Below are 26,836 nucleotides of genomic sequence, written 5' to 3' on the forward strand. Positions count from 1 at the left end.
AGAAACAATTACTTTTGCTAAGAGAAGCTGAAACAACGCAAAACAAAACTAAGAAAACACTCAAGCTTGTAAATTCTGGGAAGAAACAGAAGTGGCACGCATGGCAATTACTGGCACAGTAACTACTTCTCTGCATCATAAAGAACATTTCCTACTTTGTACCACAAGTCAGCATAGGTCTGTTTACTTACTGAAGGATCTTCTACAAGTGAGAGGAAAACTGACTGAGTAATTTATGAGAGTTACCCAAGCTGTGAGAGAAAAGCAACAGAGAGGAAGCAAGTATGCAACGTAGCTGTGTCACTCCACAAATTAAGAATATGTTCGTAAGGGCTCATTTGTCCCCTTCTCAAGTTGAGATAATGGGGTACTGCCAGTGGGAAGCTGCTTACAGAAGAATTAGTTTTCAGAGTCATTCAGTACTGCCTTCAGGAGGAGGAAGGACAGGCCCACAGTAATGGCTTCTCTCACCTGTCTCCAAAAGTTGACCTGTCAAATTTACCAGATATGAATCACAAATATTGTCTTAGGTAAGATGATACTGAGCACTTGTGTGGGGAACTAAATAGAGCAGAACTGACAGATAAATCGTACTGCCAATATATTTATTGTTTTACTTAAAGCATAGGTAAAACCTATCTATTGCTTAGCACTTAAAAGAACAGAAACAACACTGCCCACTGCTATTCGAAGAATCATACGATGCTTACCTGCGACCACATTCTGAATATTTACCAATATTTTTCAATATTAAGGCAGCTGTTAATCGGATGTGTTTAGTTATTGGTCCCTCTTTTTCATCCTGCAGAAGTAATGAGAAAAAAAAAATGTAAAAGCCCTGTAGTAGCAGGCAACAATTAACATCTGATACTTGAGGCAAACAATACTAACTGTGAAATCTCTGAAGACAAGGTTTCTTGATCCCCTCCTTAATGCCATTAGGGCAGCGCTCGGATGATTCACAATGGCCTTCTGTGCTCTGGGAGTAGAGGTAGCACCCCCTGCAACTGGCTGCCTACGTTAGTAAAGAAACAATTAATAACAATGAGCTTTGCATCACTTCCTAGAAGATAAGCAACTCTGAAAATTTATTTTGGCAATTTTTAACCCATCTGAACAGAGGCACAAAGATCCATTAATACTTGGTGCTGATATGTGATTTGCCCTTTGTTTACATGGAAATAAACCTTATTGCAAAGCCTTCAGAAGAGTCACCGCCTTCATTTTACATGAAAAAACCCACTTCTCTTGAAGAGAGACTGCTTACCGCCCATGACATTTGTGATGGAAAAGTAATACATTGTACTAATGACATAGCCACTTCTTCAACCTATTTAAAGGAGTGTTTTATCAGACAGGATTTAACAGGAACTGTGATTGCAGCTATGCAAATGTCATCTGAGATTTGGCCAGAGAATGTTCTTAAAGTACAGCTATTCAAACTTGACACAACTCATTGGGACCATTAGACACTAAGACAATATAAAGTACCTATAAACTGTGGTTAGTTAGGAATAATGAAAAGCAACACACTTTAAGTTATGATCTAAGACATAAACCATCTAATTGTTAAGTCAGATCACACATTTGTAAAACCAATTATCTGTTACTGCAGTTTGCAGACTAGGAGCAGTAAATGAAGCTGGGTATTTTAAAAAGCTGGTACAAATATCAAACAGCAGAAGCAAACTCTCCATTTTCAGTATTAACACTGAAGTCAAAAGTGTTTCATGTAAAACTTTGAAATTACTTATACAATTAGAGCTTAGAAAGCATAAATATGCAACTTCACTTAATGAGTAAGACTTATAATGTCATCTCAAAGGGAAGTTTTGCAGTATCAATGGTAAAAAGTATCACCATACTTCAATATATTGAACAATATTACAAAGCCTTTTAATACCCTAGGAGAACCTGATTAGAACATGTCGATACACTAGAAATATACCATAGTGCTTCCCTGCACAAGACAAAACATATCAAAAGTAAATGTTCCATTTTTAGAAATGAAAGTTAGCCTGTAAGAGTATTATTCAGGCATCTTTCACTGTAAGTGAATATTCTAAGAACAAAACTTCTCCATTCAGAAAGACTTTCTTCATAATCTGAAATTCCAACAACATGGAAATTTGATTAAAATCTAGAAAGTGTTCATAGGAGTGGTTTTAAACTAAAAAATAGAAAACTAAGAAGTAGTAACAGACAGACTCCTCCCTGAAAAGTCACAGTCACACTGTCATCCTCCTCTGACTGGAAATAAGAGTTTGAAGTAAAGTGAGAAGGGCAGAAGCTGAATTAAGAAACTGTTGGGCAATGACATGTTTTTATAGGAGACTAAGTACTACAGTAAAAGAATTATCATCTTCATTTTTAATTTCTGGAACATTTTTGTTTTCCTTATACTGAGAAGAACAAGATCCATCAACGAAGATTGTTTCAAATGTATCTTTTAAGCGGCTATCACACTAGATTTTATGAAGTTGAAGTACTGTTTCCTTGAATCTAGGAACATTGAAAAGGAGACAGCTGTAATAAACTAGGGAGATATTAAAACACTGTTTTCTCTTCTTAATTTTGGAAAAAAGTTGAGAAAAAGTTACTGAGACATCAAGTGGACTGATCTGTGTCTATGGGCAAGTATCACTCTCCAGAAACATCTAGATTTCTTAAGTTTCTTTCTTTCATTATATTATCAACATAACTTCAAACCACACCATTCATCTTGTGATTTGAAGTTATCTCCTGCCCAACTCCAAGGGCGGATGAAGAATATATTTCCTAGCTCATGCTATATCACCTTTGCTTCAGCGGCAACAAGAAAGTAACGTGAATCCAAAAAAAGATTCAAATGCACAAAACTACAGTCAACATACAGATAATTACTAGTGATGCCTGACCTTCCAGAATGTAATATTAAGTTACCTCTGAAAACCAGAAGAGGAAGAGTTAATATAACGCAACTTTAAAAGTTATTATGTGGGTTATTATTATGTGGGTTACATGTTACATAAAATCAAAATATTCCTGTTTGTTGATTTCATCTTTGGTAAAAGAGGAGTAATGGAGACATGAGGGAAGACAGTAAAAGAAATACAGAATTAAGGTATTAAACCAACTCTAATGCAGCTCAACTTCGCCTACCTCATTCTAGCAAAAGTCACTACAGATTTTTTTCCCAAATATGTATGACGTTATGATAGACAGAAACGATGATCAGGGGAATGGGCCCTTGTTTGTTACACTGTGTTCCATGGATTTTACTTCCAGCACCAATAGCACTCACTCTTATCTGCACTCTCTGAGGTAGGTGTAGTTTTACTAAATGGTCAGGGATTACGCGAAGAAAGGTGGCCCGATTAATGCCTGAAAGCTGATGGCTTACACATGCTCCACCTCAGCACCAAGTCTTTAAGCTGTTTCAGCTCCATGCAAGAGCCAGCTCATACAGACTGCCAGTGACGTGCTGATATATCTGGTAAGTTCCTAGGGCTGAACAAAAAGCAAATTAAGCCAAAGCCTTAGAAGTCAGCTTTCAGATATGATCACGTGAGCCAACTTGAGGTGACCTGTTGGAGTGAGCTTGGCAAGTCACTGATTCTGGACAGCAAATTACCAGGTCCTGCCTCTCTCATCTAGCTAGATGCTCTTCTCAGTTACACAAGCATAACTCTGTGGCAGCACTGTAAAATTATGTGGGTTACATGTTACATAAAATCAAAATATTCTTGCTTGTTGATTTCATCTTTGGTAAAAGAGGAGTAATGGAGACATGAGGGAAGAGAGTAAAAGTAATGGACAGGGAACTGCTGTGATTTCATAAAACGGCTGAGTGTATTAACTATCGTGAGTGCTGACAGAGAAAGGTCTCATCCCTTCCTTTCGTTCCAGCCCACCTCCTGTACTGGTCTGCAAATGACTGTAAGACAAGTGTATTCCATTCACCTGGCAAACCCACTTTTGTGATTAATTAGTTGTTTTTAAAACCAGAATTGATTTACCATGCAAATCAGACAAAAGCTAAAGCTACTTCTCTCACTGGAAGCAGTGCACGATGGCAGAGAGAGTCAAAATACTGTACTTTGAGAAGTGGAATGCTCTTACTTCAACTTGTATTCTGAAATCACATCCTTAGTATCTTCTGATAGTGCAGTTTCAATCTTTCAGCTAGAACTGGTTATGTATATGAGCTCCTATTTTCTGAATCTGACCTAATTAGGATATTCTAATTAGGGGATGTATGAATGTTTTTTCTAATGTGATTATCTGTGCCAATTTTAAAGCAGCCGGCAGAACTACTGGATGCGTCGTATGTGGGATGGATCGATCATTTTTGAAAAGGCAGAGTTAAGCTCACATCATGCTAGTAGATGGTACCAGCCCTATGCTTCCCAGTAGCCAAGTATTTAAAACTACATTACCATCGTTCTTCATTTTGTGTTTTTCAGAGGTCTCAATGTTGTTTGGGGTAATGAAACAAAGCACCATAAAGCAATCATAAGCCTGTGTTAAGAAGTTTGCTTATATTAAAAAAAAAAAAGGACTCCCAAACTAAATTTCTCAGCTTTCATATTCAATTTTCTCTGGTGCCTCCAGCAGCTTGGTAGCAGTTTAACTTGCCACAGAACAGACTGTAAAACTCTGCCTGGGACCATGTAATTACATCTTTACCTTGCAACAAAGAGATTCCAATTAGTAACTAACAAAGATCAAGTTTTAATACACTTACACAAGTAACTGAACCCTGCTTAACTCCAGTCTTAACATAACCATCCCCATAACAACAGGGCTGTGCGCTCCTATATTAATTCCAGATGGTTGAAATCATTTTGGGAAAAAGGAGAGACAAAGCTGATTCCAGGTAAGCAGCACACAATTAGAAGACTTAGAGGAGTTAATATTTCTACCTTATTTGCTTGTTTAAAGTAAAGTTTATTACAAGAGTCCCTGGATTAAATCAGTCCAAAATTAGATACGACAAAACTGGAAGGAATACAGTGAGTTGCAAGGCAATCCATCTTTGGTGTACGAAACAGCTGAACTGTAAACAAATACCTTTCCCCTTTCCTTTACAATAAAAGTTATAAAATGCTACACAGTTCAGAAAAATCAGGTGAATATGTTGAGAACAATGTTCATCAATTCAAAGAGTACTGACCCATATAGCTTAAAGTATATATAAACAAAAACCTGTTGTCTTTATAACTGCAGCCACGTCTCCCACTTCAGAATCTACTGCCTCTTTTGCTCATTTTGTCTTACTGTAATGGACCTCAAATTTGATTACCATTATAGACTCTACATATGAAGAGTTTCATCTGATAAATCAAGTTATAATGCACAAATTCTTCCAATAATTTCTAATTCTCTTATTTTCTCTATTGCTAATGAGGCTCAGGTTTCTTACTTATTGGAAGGCTTCTGGTTTCCTGCTTGTCCATGTTCATCTTGCTTTAATCCTGCAAGCAAAGCATCTCTGGAACAGTGCTTATCCTGTTTGGGGAAAAGAGAAAAAGAGTGAGAAAAATTTGTGAAAACTTACCATGAAATTCCTACTGTTTTCTGAAGTAATATGTGAAAGAAAGTCTGCACCTGTAAATGGGTAATGAAGGAAAACCTCTGCCGCTGGAAAGGTTCACATCCCTCCCATAAGCACTGCCCCGGGTAGACATCTTTTCCTCCATGTTCAGTTGCCGCATGATAGAAAACCTGTGATGGTGTCTGAAACCACCTACAAAAAGAGTGGGAGGGGAGTTTCAGTTTTTTTTCCCAGTTAATGGTAAAGCACAAATATCACAAACATAAACCCATACTGGCTGAACATTTTTATTTTCTGAATTGACACACGCATTGATAAATGAAAAATCATAATATTTTAAAAGGAAAAACATGTACATATATTACCAGTGAGCTACCAACAAAGGGCAATATGATCTTGCTAAATCCAACTGCAATATCATGGTTCTATTTTTCTATTTATACTTTACCAAAGAAATACTGCATTCTAATTCCAACAGACCTATTCTCTGCAATACAGGCAAAATACAGCAATAAACTATAAACGGCAAAAAAAGTGGGTTTAATGTACTGTTTTTCCTTACTTGCATTCATACTCAGACCTTACTTAAACTTCATCTGGGAAAAAGAGACGAACACCATTCGTCCTGTTGCTCCAAATACTCCATGACTGTCAAAACAGATGGAATAATAGACTAACCTAAAATTAGTGCTCTTTAGCACCTGAATTCAGAACATTGGGAAAACGGCTAGATACCATTTCCTGATGTAGACAGAAGTAAAAAAATGTCACTTATGTGACCCTTCTTAACATTTTCACTTAAATCTCTATTTATCATGGAATCAGAATAGTTACAGTTGGAAGGAACCCTTACAGGTCATCTAGTCTACCCACTCTGCAGCGAGCACAGAATGATAGAATCATAGGATGGTTTGGGTCAGAAGGGTCCTTAAAGAACATCTAGTTGCAAATCCTCTGCTATGGGACATCTTCAACTACATCAGGTTGCTCAGTGCCCCATCCGACCTGATCTTGAATGTTTCCAAGGACGGGGCATCTAACACCTCTCTTGGCAACCTATGCCAGTGTTTCACCAAATGAAAATTACTTTCCAAGACCTCAGACGAAGCACGTTGCCTGCTGACAGCTGCAAAGCACACAATACAAGGTATTTCAGCAAATAAAGTGCTTCTGCATCAGTAGAAAAGATGAAGTTGTCCTAAGTTGGCCCCTGAATACTTTTCAACACTTTGTGTCTTCTGTATATTCTATTTGGTGAATGCACAGCTGTGACACAGTTTACTGAGAGTTCAGCCTGGTAGGGGAATTTCTTCAGTTTCAAAGTGGTAGAAAACTTATAACTAGCTGTTGAACACCACCTCAAAATACTGGTGAATCAACAGTTCTTAAGATTTGTATTTTCAAATTGTCATGTTGACAAGAGCTGTGTTATCGTAATGTATATCAGACGGTAGTGGAAAACACCACCATATTTCAAAAAATATTGAATTAAAATAGTGAAAGACACAAAGTGTTGTTTTTCTTTAGTCTAGATACACCTGACAACATATCTCAAGCAATACAGATTACATCCCTTACTTCAACAGAGAAAAAATGGCCAAAATAAACAAAAGACTTAGCTGCTCATAATTCACTTCAATACAGCTAACCCAGCTCATCAACACCCACTTAAGACTTATACAGAAGAGGTCTAGAAACCTTGCTGCTGCCATTTGGGAAGTCATTACCAGCAGCTGTTTTCACACACTTGGGGGACGGACATATGCTGCTGGTGCAGCAGTCTTACTGAAGAGGAGAAACACATGCACCCACTTTGGTTCACATACCAGGGTTTTAGTTCCAGTTATCACAAAAAGTATCTGTGTTAAGATGTTTGACTGAACTCACTGGGCTGAACAGTGGCAAGAGGGGGATGACCTCCAGTCAAGAGACCTACAGCAAGCAGTTAAGGATGAACCAGCATCTTAAACCTACAGCAGTCATTTATGGACAGGTTCCAGTCAGAATGAAGAACAGATCAGCAGTGTTTTCATCCAGCCACCTCCTTCCGCATACTACTACTCATTTCACTACTGCCCATTACGCAAACGTATCTGCCATCAATTCGCAGGCAGACACTGTTATGTGAACCCCATAAAGGTGTCAAAGAGCTAATTTCTCCCAAAGACAGGTCTTGGTTATAAGCTGAATCCTACCGCAACAACCACCTGTAATACAACAATTACCCTCTGCATAGGCAATAAACACAACTCTCTTAAAATCATTCATCTTCTTTGTGCCAATCAGCTCTTACTGAAGGAAAGGAGAAATACTTGCCTCGTGCTGTTGGTCCAGATAGCCCATAGTAGGAAAAGAAAATAAAATGTTTTACATCTACATTGACTCAACAGCAAAAGCTAACATTTCAGAGGACAGAAAGATGGTTTTCCACAATAGAGGGGAAGTCAGTATGTAAACTTAAGCCTAACGCAAATCTATTTACGAATAATTCCTGGTATGGATGAAACAAATGTCATGGCATAAATGAAACCCAGAATGTAGTTTAAACATTTTATTCACCATGGCTTTATGAAAAATAAAGCTATTTCAGCTATGTTGGTTCATTCACCGTAAAAATATTCAGTATTATAGTTCCATCACCAAACTAAGAAAATTCACACTTACTAGCATTTTGCAGAGAAGAACTATTTTTCCTTAAAGAAACACTAAAACATAGTAATAAAAAAAGCTTAAGTACTGAGACTTCTATCAGTTGAGTCTAGACTCTTGTCTCCCACTCAATATCTCAATCACTGTTCAGCAGCTGAACAGAACATTAAACTAAACAGAAGACCTGATAGGCAGTGGAGAGTCAATAGCATTTCCAATTCACTGTTTAAGTACAAAGCAATTCAAAAGCAGACATCTCCTGTCTACCTGTGAAACAAAATAGCAGCTGTTAAATTAAACTGAATACAATTAGCAGTACTTGCAGACAGCTGAACTTCAAAGGAAAACACCCACTTTCTGTTACATCCTCAAAAACAAGCAGAGGGGCTGACTAACACCTTTTAGAGTTCTACTTCCACTTCAGATCCTAAATCAGAATACAGCTCCCAGAGGCCAATCATTACAAATATTTGCATAAGTGTGCCTGATGTGGTTGAGGTCTTGAGACACTACTAAATCTGTTGCATTTTATTTCAAAATCTTAGTATAATGTTTCCTAACTCAGTTCTTCAAAAAAAACAGCAGAACCCACACCCACGCCACTGGAATGTTGCTGACTGCAGCAGCCAGCTAGTGGGTAGAAAGAGAACATACTATTTTAACAGTATTTATTATGATGCTCAATTAAATGGTTTTGAAGGCCTTCACTGCCTTCCCTAATATATCCTGCAAGGGAAATTTAATGCTAATATGTTATGAGAATTGGACTAGCAAACATCCATAGAGAAACAGGAGAAATGACTGTATCAAATCTGTCTCCCATCATATCTTTCTAGTTAACTGTGAACACCCCATAAGAAACACTGTTCTATCATTCTACTGTGATGAAAGTGCTCTGCTTAATACCAAGGAAAAAGAATTGCTAAACAATCACTAATGAAACCAAGCAGTAGATGTAAAGTTCACATAGACTAACAACCCACTCAAAAGAATCTTTGTTTCCTGTTTAAACAGCTCAATAAAACCATCTAAGACTGAAAGTCATAAATAAAACACCTCACTTAAGAGGCGGCAATTCCAGATTTTTCTTTATGTCTGTTAGAGGCAGGAAGCCTACAGGAGATTTGATACTCCTGGCTTTAATCAGGCTTTTGAAGGAATATGAATAAACAATACACATTTGAGGGAGATACTAACTTAACATGTTTGTTCTCTCTTCACCACCAAGAATATCAAGAGTAAAAGTTTACCCCAACTGTTTTTAGGCTGGGACTGAAATAAATATTTTAAAAGTGAAAGAGCATAAGAACAAGACCTGTGTCACATGGACTGCAATCCATCAATGCAAAAATCTCTGAGAGCTTTTGAAAATAATGAAACTTAACCAAGAACAAAACCCAGTACAGTAAGTAATGACAGGAGAAACTAAAGCAGCAGCAATAATACATTATTTCTGAAATAAAACATATAGATCAACTTCTAAAATACAGGCCTCACAGCTCTTAACTGCAGTCTCAGGAAAATGTACTGGAATAATATTTTAAGACAGACTCACAAAAAGACTGATCTAAAGTAATAATAATTTTATTATTCCTCTTCCTGCCCTAAAATTTTTCTGCAAGTATTCACATCCTAGTTCACATGTGACATGAGAATGTTCCATGGTCAGATGTCACTTCAACTCTACATAACTCATCCTACATAAACGTAGCCATAGAAGAAAAATGGTGACTAACATGCTTCAAAACTGTAGTTCAGCAAACTCTTCAAGATGGTATAAATTGGCGAGGCTTCTGCTAAGAAAATGCCCCAGCTTCTTCATTTCCACCTCAGTAAAATCCACTCTTAAGCCAACACAGGTATTTATGCATGGCCAGTAGAGTATGGCTCTATGATTACATTTATTAGCAGTAAAGAAGTAAAGTAAAAAGTAAGGAACATGTATTTCTTATATAGAGAAGTGTCACCTAGCAAAGAAACAAAAACCATTTTTAAGGTGAGAATAGGGCAACGATTTAAAAAGCATCAGATCCCTACAGTGCCAGTCAGAGTCTTATCTAAAATCTATGTATCTCACGTTGACTCAATGATCTCTGAATTATGTTTGCAAGGAATGAAAGAAAAAAATTCCAGCTTCAGAAGTCTACAGATTGACCGTCCTTCAGCATTCTTCTAATTCTGTTCAAATGTCCCATTTTCACCACCACTTATTCCCAAACATTCAAACTTCTCTACCATTTCATCCCAAGTCTCTGAAGCCTACAGACTAGCTTTTGGCCAGATCAGTCTGTCTTTATGCTCCCTTTGTCCTGTCCAACAACAACCAAGTGTCTAACCCTTTCTCTTGCCCACCTGTTATGCAATTTCTCTCACTGTCTATGAAGTGTCTATTTGACAACTACCTCTGTTTCATTAATCTGTACTCTTCACTGAAAACTAACCATATTCATAAACCTACGTTATTTCAAAATATCATTGTCAAAATAAACACACTGATAACAAGGGCAGTATCACGCTTCTATAAGCCCACACCAGAAGCCTGCTAGCTCATTCCTCTTGACTTTCAAGGCCAAAACCAACAAATCCAAAGTCCCCTAACCATTGTTGTCTAGTTGTAAGGCTAAATTAGTTCTTATTTCCTTTCATGACAACAGAGTCCTATGGCACACAAATGGTATCATAATTGCTAAAATTATTCATAATCTCAGTAAGACTTTGACCAGGACATGTAAGTTCCAACACTCTGCTCTTGCAAAACTGGAAACACAAGAAAATGTCAAGAAGGGATTTGTAACTGGAATACAGTAACTATTTTCATATTTGCAAAAAGAGAAGAAGCTTCAGAGGAAGGTTATTTTTTTTTTTAACTTGTCAACTTACATGACAACACTTCATTTATTCCTAAAGAATCAATATATTACAAGAAAGTCACATAATACCAATTTTACACTCTGAAGTATAACTGATAACAGTTAAATGTCTTGTACTGCCCCCATCTCGGCTTCAGCTCCCTTTTTTCTTTTCTTTTCTTCTCTTTTCCCCGCTGTAAAAGTGTAAGGTAACTTAAGGAAACAGAATGGATAGAACTTGTAGAATCACCTTCTACATACTAGCATCTGTAACTTATTTGTAAAAGGTAGTTAAATAAAAGAGCCATTTACTTTTTACAAGATTGCCACAGACACATGAAGTTCTGTCCAGGTTTTTTCATTTGCTCTGCATGCTGACTTGCTGCAGTGTATGAAGGTGGCTGCAAATTGATCTGCTGGCCCTGTACTTGCACTGTTGGTATCGACGTTGCAGGTGTGCTCTGTAGAAAAAGTTAAAACACAGTTTTAAACAGGACTTATTTCAAGACTTGACACACAGTTTACTGTTTGTTCAACGATCTTTTGCTTTATGTTCTAATCCACTAAAAGTTTCCAGATTCGAACACAACGAACTTTGAATAAGTATAAATAGAGACAATAACATGAGCAACATACAACTTTTACACTGTAGTATATATGCAGAAGTTTCTAGCATTCAAATTACTAAACCTTATGCCCAAATTCAAATCCAGAATTATGACTGCAAAGGAAATTCTCAAGGGTGCTAGTGGAGCAAAGGTTAGCATTACTCTGCAAAGGCTTTGTTTGTTCTTCAAGAAAAGAAAAAAAATTTACAAACTCAAGGGGTTACAATACCATCAGCACTGGGAATAGTTTTCTTTCCTATGTAAACATAGGAGAAAATATTGCTAAAAGTAGTAAAATGAGCACTAGTACATCTAAAACTGCTTTATGTTCTCTGATGAAATGGTTTTATGTGCTGCATTTGTGGAATTGTTGAACTGCATTAGTACACACCAGTCTGTGTTAAGAGCACGTAAGAAAAGTTAAATCAAACAATGCTAAAGGAACACTGTCAAAGACTAGTAGACTCAAATTATAACATACCACTTTCACTACAAAACTTGGCAAATAACATAATTCTTCAGCCCTTTTTAGAACCAGCTAGCGCATGTACCTTTATACAGACTGCCATATGCCCAGAATGCCTAAAAATGCCATACAACTTGCGTATGGTGACATATAAGCATTTCAGAAAGGGAAAACATGTTCCCCTTTCTCCCTTGCAATATTACAAGACAATTATGTTAACAGTGAATAAAAATTATCTTAAAAGTAACATAAAAAAAGATAAAACCAACACGACAACTTTTTTATTCTGAATAACAGATACTGAAATCTGGATTTTCCCAGTTCAAGAAGAGTGTTTATATCAGAATATTGCTTCTCTTCTTTATTTTTTCCTGGAAGGTTCTGGCCAGCAAGACGTTTATAAATATGATACATTAAAACAAATTAAGCTTTTCAATATTATCTAGGAATGAAGACCTAACATCCTTTTCTTCCCTACTGTTAGAAATGGAATGTAGTGCTTGGAGATCAAACAAAACTACTTTCAACTCTGTGTTTAAAAATGCTATAGAAAAAGCACTTTCAAATGGTGCACACAACACTGTCTTTACAGCTCTGTTACTGAATAGCTTTAGACTTTAACTGTAAAGCAACAAACAAGCACAACTTCCAACATTTCGTTTGCATATTGATCTTAAATTTTATTCCTGCTGCTCTCTGTTCGCATTGCGGACAGCAGACACACAAGGTATAGCGTTAATAGCTATCACAGGTTGTACAACACTAACAACATGACCAAAAGGACAACAAAATCCTCATCAAAACTAAAACACTTCCGATATCCAAGTACAAACCCTGATAAAAGTAATGCAAAACTCAGCAAAGCTCCTGAACATCACAGCACAACTACCGTGGGACGCCTGCAATCTGTGTGTGTGAAAAGCCGCAGGAAAGGACTCAAGTTCTGTAGTCACAACTACAAATTATTATGAACTCAGCAATTATTTTCATCTAAACGCCTCTAGGCTATTTTACAGATTGGTTAATGAATCTTCACCATGTACCTTTGAGCAGAAGGTAAACAGAAGTGGAGCCTTCTAAGATCAACATCACTTTCACAAGGCATTTTTGAAGTGAAGCTGTAAGTAAAACTGAGTGTCGGCAGTGCAGCTTGTTTCACAATCTTCACTTGGCATCCCAAACCCAATACATTATGACGGTCTTTATGCGACTTTTTATCCCTATAGAAATTCTGTCTCATTTCATGTGCTGGAAAGTGAGGATACTGAATGAATTCAGTATTTCATTTAATTCTCATCATTCAATATGTGGTTCATGTATTATTTACCCCATTCCAAGCAAACCCTGCAATTAATGCAGAATTATGAATTTTCTCAAGGGTTTTTCTGGCAGGCTCTCCTAGTCGTAGTCAAAGGTTTTAATACCATCTCATTAAAAAATTGTTTATTTTAAACAAAGAGATTTGAAATATACAACACAAAATGTTACATACTGAAAATAAAAGAGCACAGAAAGGGAAACAAATTTTCAGGGCAGAAAGCTGAAATTCAGTTGGCACTCCAATGCCTTTCTACCCTTTTTTATCAGACAGAAAAGAAATCTGATAAACTGAAAATAAATGTGTAAAATAATTGTTGTAGTGTAGAATTCCATTATCACTGCTGTACCACATAGTGGAGTAGTTTTGCTTAAACTTGTAGCATTAGGTGGTTACAACTTCCATGTATTTTTAAGTCAAACTTATTCCTCGCCTATCAACTGTGCTGAATATATTTTAAAAATCAACAGATAAGGCAAAATCACATTTGTTTTCCTGGGTTTTATTTCAGAAATGCAAGTTCTGTATTCAGACATCTCAAAGCTTTCCCCTCTTTGTTCAAGAGATCCAAAATACCACTAATTTTTGGTTTTGTATGAATTTAGCAATCCACAATACACAAGACATCACTAAACTTAGGTACAGTCTTTGTTTTTCAGAAATGAAGCTCCTTTTTTCCATAAATGAAGCTCCTTTTTTCCATAAATGCACCTACATGCACTTGCTATGTGCCACCTAGTTTACAGTTCTGATAAGCAATGATTATGTAAACTCACTTATTTCTTTAACATAAAGAACTCTTACAGACATTAATTTTTTCCTAATAAAGTCTTTTTGGGGGAAGTAACATTGAAAATAATTTCCCCATCTCATAAAATTTTCGTCCTCTAGCAAAAACATCTAATGATTCCCGGTTCCTCAAGAAATCAAATGCCCAGCACTCTAGTACACCTGAAAGCAGTTCATGGCATCTTTTTTTTAATTCACATTAGACCTCTCCATATGATTTGTCACCACTTAAAACTTCCGCAAATCAGATCTCACTAGAATTCAGGAGTGAAAGGTACCTCTAGCAGCATCACCTATCTCAGTATGGTTCCTACTGAATTCTTCAAACTATATAAATATAAACCCTTAATGCCTGTAAAGTCTACTTACAGAAAGATACTACAGCCTAATTGAATAAAAAGAAGGAGATAACTTTAGCTTTAGGGTAACTTTAGTTTGACATATTAGGGGGCGGGGGAGTGGAAATAAAAACGTAGCCCCACACAGTCACGAAAACTAAGAGTAATGCTAAGAGCCTTCTGCTAACTAGAATGCACTGTTGACAGAAGATATTAATTTATTCTCATGCACAAGAGCTCCTCCATTTGGGCACACAAGCTCCTTATGTAGTGGAATAACAAGACCTATGGCTTGAGACCAGAAATGGCCCCTCCATTTCACAGAACCAATGGTGCCATTCACCTTATGTATTAATGGATAATTATTTTAGCACAATACCTGCCCTTTTTGTTTAAAAGGCTTACTGTGCCATCAGCAACAGGACACACTGCATCCAAGTGTTATGAGGTCCAGTTGACAGAGCGCCATGTGCAGTCTGAAAGCATTAGGCTGAGTTTTTCTCCCACTGTTAGTGTGCGTGCACACACAGTAAATACATTTAACTCAACAATAAACAGTGAATTATTAGTAAAAATACTTTTAAAGTATCATAGGATTCAGAGTTTGGTGTTACAAAATGTTATGTTTAGCTTCTTCACGACAATGGATACATATAAAAACGTAACCTGTAAGCTGAAAATGAATACAGCAGGATTTGAGTGTGAGGAAGGGGTCAGGGCAGATGGGTAGGCACTAAAAGAAATGTTCCTTTCTCATTAGATCACCAAAGTTAAATTCTCATTGCAACGTTGTGCTTCATAAATAAAAAGCAACAGAAACACAGACATTCTATATTTCACTGCTGAGAAATTCATTTGCTCTGTGGCTAGGAACAAACTCCTACTCCTGGAGCTATATGCCTGCTTTCTGGTGCACAGTAATTTTTCAGCTTCCCAATCAACAGAAAGTAGGAGCAAATAGGGCAACTCTCACACAGTTTTTGCCACCTAAATTTCCTCACATTTCAAGTAGGCGGCCTCACGAGAAATGGGCATGCATTGTTTATGAGGGGATGACAGTGATGAGCAGGGAAGTGATTAAGCCAGAGAAGGAAATGTAAATCAGATTTGCTCACTTCTAGGAACTTTGTGTGATATCAGAGCATTCCTTCAAAACACACACCACCTAGGACAAACCAACAGGGTTATGTTCATCAGCTGTTTTGGAGGCATCTGACGAGGAGCAAGAGAAAGTGGAAAAGAAAATAAAGTGTACAGGTAGGTAAACGCTCATTTTTTTTTTTCGGTTTTTCATCCACTGGTTCAGCAGAATGCCTCAGGAAAGCAAAAATCTAGAAACACCAAAATAAAAGAAAAGGAAAGTGCCAGTTCTGTCTCCTCTCAGGCCACATTTCATATGCTTACAAAATACAGATGGAGATACAAGAAAAAAATTGCAATACTGTGTATATCGTATGTTCCTCTTCCGACATAACCCATACGCAAGAAGTAAGAGAAGTCAGTATATATGCACCTATTTCTCAATGAGTTCTGCTGAGCTGTACAATTAACATGGAATAATCACAGGATATACACAGGAGACACTTGTTTAACTGGATTTCAACAGTCCCACGCACAGCAAGTATGTAATTTTCGTTCTCTTAGTCGTCCATTTAAATCAACATTTTTCTCCCCAAGCATATAGTACCAGCCCACTTCAAACTACCATTCATATTATGAAACAAACTGTCACTTAACTTTCACATTCTCTTAAGAATGATTTCTTTTTCTTGCCTTCCTTAGTTTTTACATCGCTATTCCCTTCCCCCCCATTTGTTTCTCCTTCCTTATCTTCAGTTCAAGCATCTTCCCTTTCTCCTCTTTGCAGTTCATGACAACTAATCCTGCTGTAGTTGCATAAGCAATACCCTCCTCCCTCTCCTGTCTTCTACACCTCTTTTTCCAGCCTTCCTGTTGGGTTTTAATTTTATTACAAATTTTCTTCTTCTATCCTTTTCTCGCTTCTCTGAAATACAAGCCCTGGTTTCAAAATAAATTTTAAGATAACATGCAAACAAGAGATCACACACTAACAGCTTCAGCACATACGTGATTTGGCAATAGCTAATATCCCCTCATGTTTCATCCCACACCATTTTTCTCCATTGTATTCTATCTAATAAATTTTCACACTGTTTCTGCAGAAAGAGCCAGCTTCTCCTATTTCTTCTGCAAGACAGCCAGTATGTATCAGGTACTGAGAGAGGATAAAATAATGCAGATACTCAGGTGAAAAAAGTGTTCTTCGTGCCTGACTTTTTGAAAGGCAGCAGCTAAGGATGTTGTTTGGCACAAAAGGAAGATTCAAAACGGGAAGGACAAAATAGGACATTATACGGGGTCTAACCACAAAATAACCCATCAATAGAACTCACACTGAGTTTATGAGAATTTAGCTACAACTTAGTATTTCTGGATGTCTTAAAGTTACTTCTAAAAGCAGACTCAATACTGGAAATACTTAACATCTGCTTTTCCAGAAAAACAATGGCTGTTGCAGCCGCTCAGCAGCTTTGGAAAAACAAGAGCTGCCCAGGATGAATTTGGTAATGATTTATAGTTCAACACCTTAGTTTTAAAGGAGTGGTAAATATCCTTAAAAGTTTTAATGCAAACTATAATGTTCACTGTATCTGAGCAGAGTACTCTAAAGAGGGTTCTGCTACAAGTCAGTACTTCGCTTTACCACGACTGATGTAATTCATTAATAGTCATATTAAGCCAATTAGCTAATGAATGATTGTTCACCAAGATCGTAACTAATTAACTCCTTTTCTCCTATATTCCTATAATTTTCAAGAAAGGAAGGGCATCCTACAGACAGGGGAATGAGCTGACTTCCATGGAAGCAGACATTAAACCAAGTTATTTCGATCTGCAAATCTGTACTGAGTGGCAAACCCAGCAGGGCAGCACTTCTGTTTGTACAGGAAATGGAAAATGTAGGAACTATTAATAATAGTGATTTTAGTGATAGCGTAAAAAAGAAACTATCAGCACAGAAAATATTCTTTTCTCTTTTTCTTCTATTATCATGATACATATTATCTAATACAAATGAAAGAGTTAATTGTATTACTCCCCACTTCTCAAAAATATGAAAGTCTGATAGTTCAGTGGCTTTTTGAGACATAACTGAAAATTCTTGTCAGCCATTCTTGTCGAAGGAATAAATAACCATAGATAATATTTACTCAATTCCAGAGGCATAGCCATACCATTTTCTATTTCAGCCAAATCCTTAGCAAAGATTTAATAGAAATTCCAACTGTGTAACAGCTAAAGACACTCACTGTAAAAAGCAATGGATAACTAATATACCCACACCACACAGAAATACTGCTGTCCCTATGCTGCAAATCATTTCTAGCTAAGAACAAAGATAAACAACGTATCAGAAACATACAGATCAATCTCTGATAAAACCTAGGTGAAAATTTATGAGCAAGTTCGAAGACATTTTAAGAACAAAACTCTGCAGTGTGGCAGTTAAAGAAAAAAAGTGAAAGAAAAGAAAGAAAACTTGTTAAGTCCTCACTTCTGACAACTAGATGAAGTCAAAAGACCTTTCAACACACACCAAACTTTCCACAGAAAAAGAAGTAGCACTACCAATCACTTGTCGAATTCAGAGTTCTAGCTCTGTTTAAATTTGTAAAGTCTATACCTGCTACCTCGTCAAAAACAAAACCCCAAAGAATCAAAAGAGGAAGATAAGAAATAAACCACTTGCTTTACTTTAAGGTCAAAATGCACTAACATATTCTCAAGGTTTCACTTCCTCTCTCCGGTATGTCAGAACTCTGTGACTGCCAGACCTACTATTCTATTTTTTTTTTTTTTGCTCCTATTCAGGTTAGGAACATTTCCTGGAGAGGGATTTTCTGCCCATCTACAAAACTAAAATAAATTATAAAGACTGGAATGATCTCAAACATAATTACTTGTATTTCTTAATACTCATACAAATGATAGCCATACCTTATTTCTAGTAAAGTGTTAGGGAGTAAACACTTTTGAATGGTTAAAAAAATTTTGATCAAGGAAGAAAAATGCCCTCTCCAAAGTTTGCCAAACAGGAAAAAACCTCATGCTTATCTTACTGATAAAATAAGCATTACAAATATTTTGTAATAAACAAATATAAGCAATAAATTTACAAAACAACACTTTCTCCTGACTGTACTGAGCCCCTGAAGCAACCCTTTGAAGGCCACCTTTAAATGTGAGAACTTCAACTTATTTCAGCCAGCCAGATGCAGCCGCAGTGATTAACTTGCAAAAAACCATATTTGCCTCTCCGTAAGCAATAATGACCAAGAAAAGAATGCAGAACAATACTGACATTTTTACAAGATCATACAGCAAATCATTGTTGTTTTCAGAACAGTTAACCCTTTAAGAAAAAATCAGTGAGCAGAATTTCTTTCCTTAGTGTGCACTATCAAGCTACAAACTATTTTAAATTCCAGTACTGTCACTGACGTTGAAGAAGTATGCAAGCTATTAGAACTTCAGTCTGTGAAAGAAGACGAACCATAATTTTCTGAATATTTAAAATACCATGCAAGAGATAACGACTGAGTTCACGTTCACATTTTTCACCCGCATTATTTCACAGTATTAGTCAGAATCACAGAATAAACATAAAAAGAACTCTGCAACATACCTGTGTGACCATGCTTTGTATATAGGTGGTTGGCTGCTGCTGCTTTTGTTGAACAGCACTTTCTATTGCTACTTTCGCTACAGTGCTTGGATCCGCTCCAGCTGGCACAGCAACCATAGTTGCACTGCAACCAGCATTGTTGGGGTCACTGATTGTAACAATTCTAACTCCTACTTTATTTGGAATTCCTGGAACAGTTTCCCTGTCATTATCCTCTGCTGGCCTCTTTACAGTTTTGCATTCTGCTGTGCCATTAGTAGACCGAACTTCGGATGACAGGGTAGACTGGGACACTCTAGGTCCTGAGTGTGGAACTGCTATGATTTGATGCCCCTGTATAACAGAGGCTGTAGATTGTGGTGAGACAACTACACTTGGGCGTTGCTGAGGCACATCTGAATTCAAACTTGAAGCTAGAGGTCCATTAGGTAAATCAGTGTTGGTACCACTAAGTTGCTGGGTTAACAGTTTTGCAGCCTCCTGTGTACCGCTTACAACAGGTGAACTACTCAAAGTTAATACAGGCCCATTAGAAATTCTTTCCCCTTGATCACCTTTGGCAGTATCTTGCTGCGTGGCATCCAAATTCCCTTGTTGTTCCACTGAAGATATCTCACCATTTCCTACATGATTGGAAGTTTTGTGATTTGGAATGTTTTTGCTCAAATGAGAATCATCTCCTTTATCAAAATCACAGATTCCATTAACTAGGGGCTTCTTCAAATCACTTTTAATTTCCTGTGTGTCCACTTGTTCAAAGTTCTGCTTTCCAGGAGCTCCATTCTCACCCATTTCTAATGATGGCCCATTACTGACTTGTGAGCACTGATTGGCCTCATTCTGCGTTTTCCCTGAGTTAGAAGGAGGTAGACTGGAGTCACTATACTTTCTCCCATTTAAAAGACTTCCCACCTGCATTTCATTCTCTTTTGCATCCCCATTGCTGGTGTTTGCAGCTTCTCTTCGGCAGGAAGGATTCTCCATAACTTCAATTTTACGTTCATGAATGTGTAAACCTGTTGCTTCCTTTGCTTCTTCCTCCTTTTGGCAAATTATTTTATCACCTTTGAATGGGGGAGCAGCAGTACACGGTGATTGTCCAGCTGAAGGTGCTTGAGTAGCTGGAAGAGTTTGCATCTGTAGCCCAACTCCTGTCTGTGCTCCACTCACGGCAATTCCTGCTGGAGCAATGATTTGAGTTGCATTTCCCTGACTCACAGTTGCAGTAGCAAAACTCGTATTTGGCACAACTGTTATCGTAACCTGGTTGCCAGTAGTCCCTTGGAAAATAGTTGCTGGGCTGTTTGAGATCAACTGGCCTGGCAATATCTGTAAATTTGAAATGGGTACTGTTTGTACTGCCCCTTGGGGCTGCATTGCACTCGGGACCAGCTGAACATTCTGCTGTCCAACTAGCAGCTGCTGAGCTGGAGACTGTCCTTGAACTCCAAAACCTGGTGCCTGGTTATTGGCCATCTGATAAACCACCTGAGGGCTAGGAGCTCTTGCATTGTTAGGCGGAGGAATCTGTGGAGCTGGGAGTATAAGCTTCCCCCCTGGAGTTGAGGGGCCTCTTTTTGGAAGAAGCAGTTGTTTTATAAGACTAGACTCACCAGAGTTAGGCTGGCCAACTCCTGTATTAGCTTGCTGTGACTGAACTTGCATTTGTTGTACCTGTACCTGCTGCTGTGATGATGCTGGTGAATGTTGCTGCTGCTGCTGCTGCTGCCTCTTTACAGAAAGCATCTGGCTGACAGTAGGAGGGGGCCCTTGTGACTGAGGAGTGGTAGGTGAAGGTGACATAACTGTAGGGATTTGATTATTTGTAACTGGACCTGGGGATGGTGAAGAAGATGGAGTAATGCCTGGCTGACCAGTCAACTGGACAGTTTGACCAGCGGGAATAGAAGCTGGGTTAGCAAGCACTATTTGATGAATGGCTGGTGCATATGTTTGACCTTGCTGAGCTGGCTGACTTACAATCACTACGCTTTGCTGGGATGGTGGTGGAGGCTGCTGCTGCGGCTGCATCGGCTGCTGTCCCACAGCAGGTGGAACTTGCTGAGATGGCAGAGGCTTTGGTGCAATATTCTGAAACCCTACCCTAGATGTTGGCGGATTCTGGACACCTGCGATTGTGACCATCTGCCCTGCTGCTACTTGGAAATTTTGAACTGTGGTGGCAGAAACAATGTTAGATGCAGAGGTTGTGACGTACTGCTGTGGAGCTATGATGACTGTATCTTGTTGCTGGTTACCAGCAGAAGACTGCTGAGATGATGTGTGCCCAGGCTGTGATGATGTGCTGATTAGCTGTTGACCCTGTGAAACTGCTGAACTGCATGCTGGTATGTTTTGTACTCTGCCAAATATATGACCCTGAGGTACAGCTTGCTGAATTACCGTAACAGGAGTGCCTGAAGGTATCTGTCCTGGTACCACTGCATGCAGTGGAGACTGTTGTTGAATTACAGGTTGGTGGTGAAGCAACGTCTGAGAACCTACAACAGTAACAGACGGCTGTTGTCCTGTAGTGCTGTGATTCTGATTAGCAGCCTGCGGTGCTCCTCCTACAGCAATAGTAACAGGAACTGCAGACTGGGGAACAGAGCTCTGTATTACTGTGGCCTTCACTACTTCACAGGATATTGGACCTTTATTCTGTATAACAGTCACTGGAGCATTCTGTTGCTGTGTATGAACAGAAGGATTCTGTGGAATTCTAGAAACAGTCTGTGCCACAGTATGAACACCTTGAATTGGAAAAGACATCTGTGTTGCTGTCAAAGTTGAAGACTGGTTAATAGGGGTCCTCTGATAGTGATTTCCTACGCTCGGTAGCCCATGTGGGATTCCTGTTGAAATAAACACAGTAAAAGTTTGCAAGCAAAAATTATTCCAAGTCACATCAACATAATGCATTTTTTTAAAATCCAAGGCTCCATTTTGTATTTCTATTTGAAGCAGTTTCTCTCCTCAGCTATGCTGCATCAGAATTAGTGATGCAGCAACAATGGCTTGTCTGCTGACTGGCAAGTTTACAGGTTACACGTCAAACCCCAGAATGGCACGCAACCACATACTGCAATATGACTATTCCTACCATTACTGAATAATATCAATCAAAACACATGGCCATGACTTCTAACACTTTCAAGCTATTTTCAAAAACTTTTGTCTTTTATTGTCATTTCAGAATCAAGGCAAAATACTTGATATTTAATTATTTTAAAAACCTGCTGGTGAAGGAGACGAAGACACGTCAGGAACTGAATCAACCCGGATAACTGGGGTAGACGGAGTTGGTTGCTGCTGACACTACATCTGATATTTAATTATTTTAAATATTTAATTATTTTAAAATTAATTATTTTAAAAACCTGCTGGCGAAGGAGACGAAGACACATCAGGAATTGAATCAACCCGGATAACTGGGGTAGACGGAGTTGGTTGCTGCTGATAGTACATCTGAATGGGAAGTGGTATAGCTCTTCTTTTCACTCCTACCACGTGTATATGTGCTTGACCATTGTTACTTGGATCTTCCACTCTCTTCACTGTATGATTTGGAAAGACAGTTCTGCCAAACACAACATAAATCTATGTTAATAAACATAATAACGCAACTCTCTTACAATGCTTTTAATTAACTGCTTTTGCAGTTAGTGCAGATTAACTGCACTAACATCTGCATCTTTGTAATACAGCAGGATTCTCCAACAGCATCGAAGTATTCACCATTAAGAACGAGCAGATCCACCAGATGGTTGATCTCATCCAAGCTAACTAAAAACTACAATATCCTCCAAAAACTACTTTAGAAAGTAGAGAAGAAAGCAGAGAAGAAACCCTATTGAAGATCCTGAAATAGGAGGAAATAAAGTTAAACAAACTCTAAACATTTGTTTTGATTAAAGTTTCAAAACTGACACCTTTGAAACTCAACTTGGTAGAAAGAAATCTAAAGCTACAGGTTAGTATTGAGCACATACAATTGCTTCTTTATTATTGCATGAATTCTTGTCTTACCGCAGACATTTATAAAATCCAGTTGATGTTAGGATTCCACCTCGAGCTAATTTACTGCAAGTAGAGAGGTATTCAGAGTACATTTCTGCTCGAGAGACTGAGCAATCAAGATTCACCTCAAAATGTGCATTCAACCTGAGGATAAAAAAAAGTGAACTATGAAGCAAAATACAGAGGCAATACTTTTAAAAGGGTTCTTAAAACACTTCTGTCTGGGCCACAGAGATTTTTGAGACAGAATAACAATATGGAATATAGCATTTTAGTATACTGTCTTGTCAAATGTCCGTTCTGTACTTTCTCCTTCTCACTGCTTAAGGGTCCTATATGTTGAATCCAACACATGCAATCAGTTTTACATGCAACATCTTATTTACATATACAGTATGCAAAATAATATCTACATATGTCTTTTTACTGTATATTTAGAAAAAAAAACCCGCAATAGAATGCATTATTTGGCAATGCCTCCTCCCCACAGCTCTATTACTTATTTCTTAATGATTCTACTTCAGTAAAGGATGGACTGAACGCTGGCTAATTCTTCATCAGAAACTTCTTTCCGAAGTTAACCTTTGTATCAAACCTGAGATTTTGTTAATTGATCTGCTAATGCAGTCTTACTTTAAAATACAAGTCAAAACATCTCAAACTTGTCATTCTAATGGAGGAGGGAAGGCAGGAGAGAGGGGACTTGGATTCTAAGAGACTACACACACACAAACACACACACTGTCATTCCTGGAGTCCGACACTATACAGACATCAATAAAATCCTTGAACAACCTGTTCTGCCTAACATTCCATTTCCAGGGAGAGAAAGTATTTGTATCTCCTATAGACTGCAAGCACACAGTCCATCCAACTCCCAACCAGGAAGCTGTGGGAGAAGAAAATTTTCTATTGGTTTAATTTTATTTCAGATCTGTTATTCCAGCCCAGAGAGAAGGGAACGGTTCATCCCCAGCAGAAAATGGAGATAAATAACACCTCACACGATGCTCAAATACCAGCACTGGAATACAGGCTCAGAAAGAATAAAAATATCTTTTAAATTGTCAGCATTTATGATATGTGCTAACACTGTGGAAAACTATACTGCATTCTTCTTTGTAAGATAACACACTCCCAACAGAACTAGATGCTTCAAAAGAGAAAAAAGCAAATTATTGCATTCTTTAAATTGTGTTCTGTGATAACCAGTACAGAGTGAGCACAATGCCATTTCTCCTGCAGTTGAATTTTATTTTTACAGAAATTGAGATCACACTCTATAACAGAAAGAATGACTATCAATTAAATTTGGTGTATCAGACAAATGTCTGTCCAGATAGGTATGTCATATTAGGTTGACACACTATCACTGGTACCAGCAAACTAAAGATATTCGGGATGTATAATGGTGAAATGGGATCTGCAATTAGCACTTTACTGTCACGTGCCCTTACCTTACAAGGACTCCAGCTCAGGCTAAGCTGGCTAATAATATATCCAGGAAGGTCAGTTTAAATACCTTGTCTTTCTGCTGCTTCCAACACATAGTAACTCTTCTAAATTTTACTGCTATTATTTACTCAATTTATCATTTCTTTCAATAGGAAGCAATGACTAAAACGTACCCAGAAGAGTTACATGAACATAAGACAGTCCACATGAGCCGCGCTGAAAACACTGGGAAGAGGCTACTCCTCTACTCTCAATTTGCCACTTTTGGTGGGGGTTTTTTTTTGGCAATACAGTTAATTTAAGAATAATTTTCAGGTCTAGATGTTTATTTTTGCTTTTTTCACTAGCCCATATGTACCTAAAACTAACTGGAAGAAAATAAAGCACAAAATAATAGTATTCAAAATGATAGCTGCAAAAGCATACAGAATCAAAACCAAAGCAGACATTCCAAATCTTCCTGACACGATGCTCTGCAGTTTGCTTCAGCATTTTCTGTCATTTGATAATACCACACAGTTGCAGCAGGATACGTACCCATACTTACTTTAACAGTCTTTTACATCTTATGCAGAGTGCAAAATTTACTTTGTCTATAACTTTATTACTGAAAGCTACAAGTCCAGTGCTCTCTATAGTCAACAGAGAGAAGGTGGCACCAGAAAGTAATTCGTAATCTCATCAGAAACTCATCATTCATTTTATTACTGGAGGAATCTCCCACTCCATTAATTAAAAAGGCAGCCTAGAAAACTAGGTTTGGCTAGAGATCAACTTACAGATTACTAGACTGAGCTGTGGCAATACCAGCTCTAGGACTCCCCATTTAAATACCTAAATGTGAAAGCTCTGTCTTTCAGCCGCACACATTAATAATACTTTGCACTGTGCAAACAGAAGCATGGGAGCAACATCAGCTGACCAACAAGAACCTGCAACAATTCCCCCTGTACACTTCCAGCAAAGCTTTGATTGTAAGCAAAACTAAATAATGACATAGAGCACTAGGCTTTGACAAGTTCTACCCACTTTATCTTGAAGGCCCTTAGTCTGACTGGTAAAGCAACTGATGAACATCTGAGTTGTAAAGCAGCAGAGGTGGAAGGGTTGATCGGGAACCAACGAATACAAATATTTAGAATGCAAGTAAATTACGTAAGTCAAATAGTGGACTAAGGGTGATCTTTCTGAACATGAGAACAACAAGCAGAACAGTTGGGCTGTAAAAATCTGACAACAGTACTAGCTGAAAGCAAGAGAATTTGGATGGAAATGGCTTTGATATTCCTTAACTTGCTTGAGGTTTGCAATGATCACATGAGAGTTTTACAAGGCCTAGATCCATAATTTGAGCATTATTTTTATATTGGTGCAGTAACATAACAACACACTATCAGATGAAAACACTCATGGAATAGGCAATCCTACCTGACAATTGAAAAAACAAAATCAAGATCAGAGTAAAAAAATCAAATTAAAAAGAGAAAACAACAAATTTCACATATCAACTGTCAAAGAGTGAATATTCTGGTTGAGTTTTTCCTTTCATACTTTTTCAAAGCAATGACAGAATGGTTTCGCTTTAAGCTTTCCAGCAGAAAACGAGTCTAACAGTAAATAGGAGCAAGCTAGAAAATTCGGTGACACACAAATACAGGTGTTTTTCTTTGTTTTTCTTCTTCATTAAAGTATTTGAATAGAAATATACACTTACCACTGACAGGCAAATTTCTCACTGTCTATTTCTACTATTCCCGGTGGTGGAGCAACGTGTGGTGCTGTCCTGGAGGCTGTGGACAATGAGGGGAAATAAAAAAAAAAGCCTTGCTGAAACTGTTTTTGTTCTCCTGAATGAAGCACTTCAATTCCATGACTTCCAACGATACAGTTTCTGTGGTGTTTGTAATCAAGGATGCGTGCAGCTAAGGCAAGTCACAAAGGCGCACTGAGCAGACTATAGATTTGCACCACAATTTACCAAAGTGAAGCAGGGCATGCCAAGGCCAGAGCTGCTGCTGAAGTGCAATCACAATGTAAGCACTCAGTGAGTAAGTTTCCAGATTCACAGTCATGATCTCAGTACTTTAGAGTACTGAGTAC

The 26,836-nt window shown here is 37.9% G+C and overlaps 1 protein-coding gene across 2 annotated transcripts in view; it reads right to left on the reverse strand.

Annotated features, from left to right (window-relative positions):
* Positions 1-26,836, reverse strand: part of ARID2 (AT-rich interaction domain 2) — a 104,249-nt gene that overhangs the window by 3,229 nt on the left and 74,184 nt on the right. For both annotated transcript variants that reach the window (XM_009564462.2, XM_054072893.1), the window contains 9 exons: positions 26,451-26,526; positions 23,291-23,425; positions 22,642-22,841; positions 19,262-22,116; positions 11,347-11,495; positions 5,590-5,728; positions 5,405-5,490; positions 892-1,015; positions 711-802 (listed from right to left, as the gene is read on the reverse strand). In XM_009564462.2, the coding sequence (XP_009562757.1) occupies positions 711-802; positions 892-1,015; positions 5,405-5,490; positions 5,590-5,728; positions 11,347-11,495; positions 19,262-22,116; positions 22,642-22,841; positions 23,291-23,425; positions 26,451-26,526 (3,856 nt within the window). The remainder of the gene's footprint in view (positions 1-710; positions 803-891; positions 1,016-5,404; positions 5,491-5,589; positions 5,729-11,346; positions 11,496-19,261; positions 22,117-22,641; positions 22,842-23,290; positions 23,426-26,450; positions 26,527-26,836) is intronic.

Source organism: Cuculus canorus, chromosome 1, assembly GCF_017976375.1.
Source record: "Cuculus canorus isolate bCucCan1 chromosome 1, bCucCan1.pri, whole genome shotgun sequence".
NCBI lineage: Eukaryota > Metazoa > Chordata > Aves > Cuculiformes > Cuculidae > Cuculus > Cuculus canorus.